The 3,568-nt window shown below is 33.1% G+C and overlaps 1 protein-coding gene across 2 annotated transcripts; it reads left to right on the plus strand.

Annotated features, from left to right (window-relative positions):
- Nucleotides 1–206: 206 nt before the first annotated feature.
- LOC111876388 (probable WRKY transcription factor 30) lies at nt 207–3,036 on the plus strand. 2 transcript variants are annotated; one of them, XM_023872908.3, is made up of 3 exons: nt 207–625; nt 730–867; nt 2,117–3,036. In XM_023872908.3, the coding sequence occupies exons 1-3, from the start codon at nt 300–302 to the stop codon at nt 2,697–2,699; spliced, it is 1,047 nt and encodes a 348-aa protein (XP_023728676.1). In that variant the 5' UTR covers nt 207–299; the 3' UTR covers nt 2,700–3,036. The 2 variants fall into 2 exon arrangements, with proteins under 2 accessions (XP_023728676.1, XP_023728670.1); XM_023872902.3 differs by having other exon boundaries at nt 209–625; nt 2,105–3,021.
- The last annotated feature ends 532 nt before the right edge of the window (nt 3,037–3,568 follow it).

Here is a 3,568-nt window from a genome sequence, read left to right on the forward strand (position 1 = left end):
CAATATAATTGGATGAAAGACGTAGTCAACAAAAGCCTCTCTCGGTCTTTCTCCTACTTCCCCACTGGAATTCCAATATATGACCAAAGACTTCGACTTTCTTAATTTCAGAATTTAACTCGTTTTCTTTGGTCAACTCCCCCTCCCTATATTTCCCCCAAACCTTTCTTCATTCATGTTAAACTACAAATCTCTCTCTCTCTCTCTCTCTCTCTCTCTCTCTCTCTCTCTCTCTCTCTCTCTCTCATGCAAAAAAGAAAGTTGACCTGCTCATATATGATTTAAGGTGAAAAGCCACCATGGATCACAAACGAGTTGTTTATGAGTTGACTCAAGGTAAGGAATTTGCTGAGGAACTCAAGATTCATCTGAATAACCCTTCGTCTTCCCAGGAAACCCAAGAAATCTTGATCCATAACATCCTCAATTCCTATGAAAATTCACTATCTTTACTCACCAATCATGTACTTACTACAAATGGGAGCAATGATGAGCCACATTTGCATGGTAAAAAGGGAATCATCAGAAAGATGGAATCGCAAGTTCCATTCAGCGAAAGCCCATGTAGCGAAGATTCAGACCCTGAGTTTAAAGATCTTGATCCCAATGATTTTGGAGCCAAGAGGTAAGTCCAATGTCACTATACGTAAATGCAAGAACATGTCATACACATTTGATAGATCTAATTAGTAATTAGAGATTGAATTGATTTGAGGTATATATTTATAGGAAGAGAAATGGGGGTATTGAAAAGTGGAAGAAACAAGTGAAAGTGAGGGGAGAGATGGAGTTTGAAGAAGCTCTTGATGATGGGTATAATTGGAAGAAGTATGGCCAAAAAGACATTCTTGGTGCCAAGCATCCCAGGTATGATATATATAAAGATCGACTTCACGTACTTGTTTGTTGGTTTAAGAACCAACTAAAAAGAGCCATCATTGTCCAATGTTCCAAACTTCCAATGGATTCATTACTAATTAAGAGGTATAGCCGTGCTCACAAACTGAATAATGAATATGTAACAGAAACTAATCATCTATTATATATACTATTTGTTAATTAAAACAGTATAGATATATAGATAAGAATCATCATACTAATAATTTCCTTATTAAAAGTACTAAAAATGGTTATAACTTAGAATTAATCACTTTTTACGACATTCTTCGGTGTTTACTTATTTAAACCAAAATTTTGAAATTGACACCCCTGAACACCTTATAAACACTTTTAGTAAAAGTCAATCTATAATAAACTATTTAAAATTATTTTTTCAAAAAACAATGCAAATTTAACCAATAAAAAAACCTTAAAAATCAAATAGAATGTCTAAATGGAAAATTAGAGTGTCTTTTTAGCCAACTCATTAATAAACTAATTGAATCGTAATTTTAAATATAAATTGCCATTTGTATATAATTATCTTGACACGAAACAATCAATATATATGTTGCGAGATGTGTGGGCCCAAGTCGTCGTGTATGATGCCCAACATGGTGGATTAGAAAAGGGGTTTGACATTTATTTTGCATAAATCTTATCATATGTGTTTTTTAGAATCGCGTATGCACGCTTACTTACCCTAACGAATCTTCAGATGCTTTTTGGAACTGACAATTTTTTATTCAAAAAGAAACCCAACCCCAAAATTTTATTCGTGCGTGTTTTTTGAAAGTCTTGCTGTTTCTAACCTTTCCATATGCATCAGATCGATCCATACACAATAATAATGAATAATTTTTTTTTTCGAATAATTTCCGTTGCCGGAAAACTTATTATATGAAATGAAACAGCATATTCGCGTATCGTGTTAGAGAAGTGTACATGTGTTTTAACTATATAAGTCAACTCATAAGAAAAAACCACTAATTGTTAAAACTTATTACAAGTACTATTTACTGTTCATAAACCAAATTAATAGTTCTATTTACTTACTTTTTTTTTTAAAAAAAATTTAATTTATTTTATTTTATTTTATATTAGTATGTGGGATAAAGTAGGAAGTTGCGTACGGAAATAATGGATGGTGCATATGGTAATTTTGTCAATTCATGATACTAAGTTACTACATTGTTTTTTCTTGGTTTTGAATTTAATTTTGCAGAGGTTATTATAGGTGTACATATCGACAGCTACAAGGTTGTCTTGCAACTAAACAAGTTCAAAGAACCAATGAAGATCCAAATATCTTTAACATGACCTACCAAGGAATTCATACTTGTCACCCTGCAACTGCAACTGACACACCTCCAACATTACCATTACCATCGTCATCATCACCGCCACCAAAGATCCAACATCCACCGCCACAAAACCAACTCCTTGGGTCTCCTAAAATTCTTCAAACAGATCGTAAAGCCATAACAAAAAATCTAGAGACCCATTATTCAGCTCACTTCCCTTCAACATCTAACAATAACTTCGTTTTTCCAACCCCTAATAGCACTTCCGATGGTAACGAAACACCTTCCTTTATCACTCCAACAACATTGGGGTCTACCTATTTCATGATGTCACAACCTCAAGTGAGTATGTGTGAAATAAACGAGAATATAGTGGGTGTAGAATCGGAACTAAACGACATTGTTTCTGCTGCTACATCATCTACAAGCTTTCATAATGCTGACTTGCCCTTGCCATTTGGAGAACTCGAATTTGGTAGCACCTTCAGTTTTGACAATTCAATATTTTTCGACTAATATACACATATATAAAACATTTTATTGACAGGAAAAAAGGAAACTCTTAGAATCATTTTGATAGTCTAAACGTAATTGAGAAGATACTATATCAACTTAAGAAGATGATAAGAACGACTCTTGTAGCTGATATCATATCGATCTATTGGCTGTAGTATATCTGAGTTATGTATGTTTAGATCAATTTTAATTGTGTGTATCATAAGTTGTAGCTCTCAAAGGATTTTCTTATGTTATATTATAGTTGAAAACCCTTTAAGTATTCTAAATTTCTTTCCATAATTTTGTGTCTAAAAATATGTTACAACCATCACACCTACCGTCGGATATTATGAAAAAAATATCATACTTAAATTTTTATATAGAAAATACTTTATATTTTTTTTAGGTTAGATCGGTGATGATTACATATATGTTAGACTAGGTATTTCATATGCATGAAAGATTTCGTTAGCATAATTAAAATATATACAAATTACAATGAGACATTAGCCTAACTAAACTAGGTTATGCAAATCTATATAAATGGTCGAAGTAATATAGAAGCGGGAGGTTGCCTCCTGACGCTTTAATCAGATGAAATCCTTGAATAAAGACGTGGGAAAGCCCTTCGTAAAGATTTCGCTATATTGATGATTAGAAAGGAAATAAAGGATGAAGCTATGTCGTTTCTCCGGATTAGCTTTAGAGCTTGAGGTTATTGGGCTTGAGAAGAATTTGAGAATCCACAGCAATGCCTATAGGATAATAAAAAAGAAAGATCAGGAGCATTGTTATCGCATCTAAGTATTAGATTACTTTCTTGCAAGTTTTGTTATTTTAGTCCTCTTGCTTTATATAGCTCTCAAGTTTTGCACGAGGGGAGACAC

This window comes from Lactuca sativa, chromosome 8, assembly GCF_002870075.4.
Source record: "Lactuca sativa cultivar Salinas chromosome 8, Lsat_Salinas_v11, whole genome shotgun sequence".
NCBI lineage: Eukaryota > Viridiplantae > Streptophyta > Magnoliopsida > Asterales > Asteraceae > Lactuca > Lactuca sativa.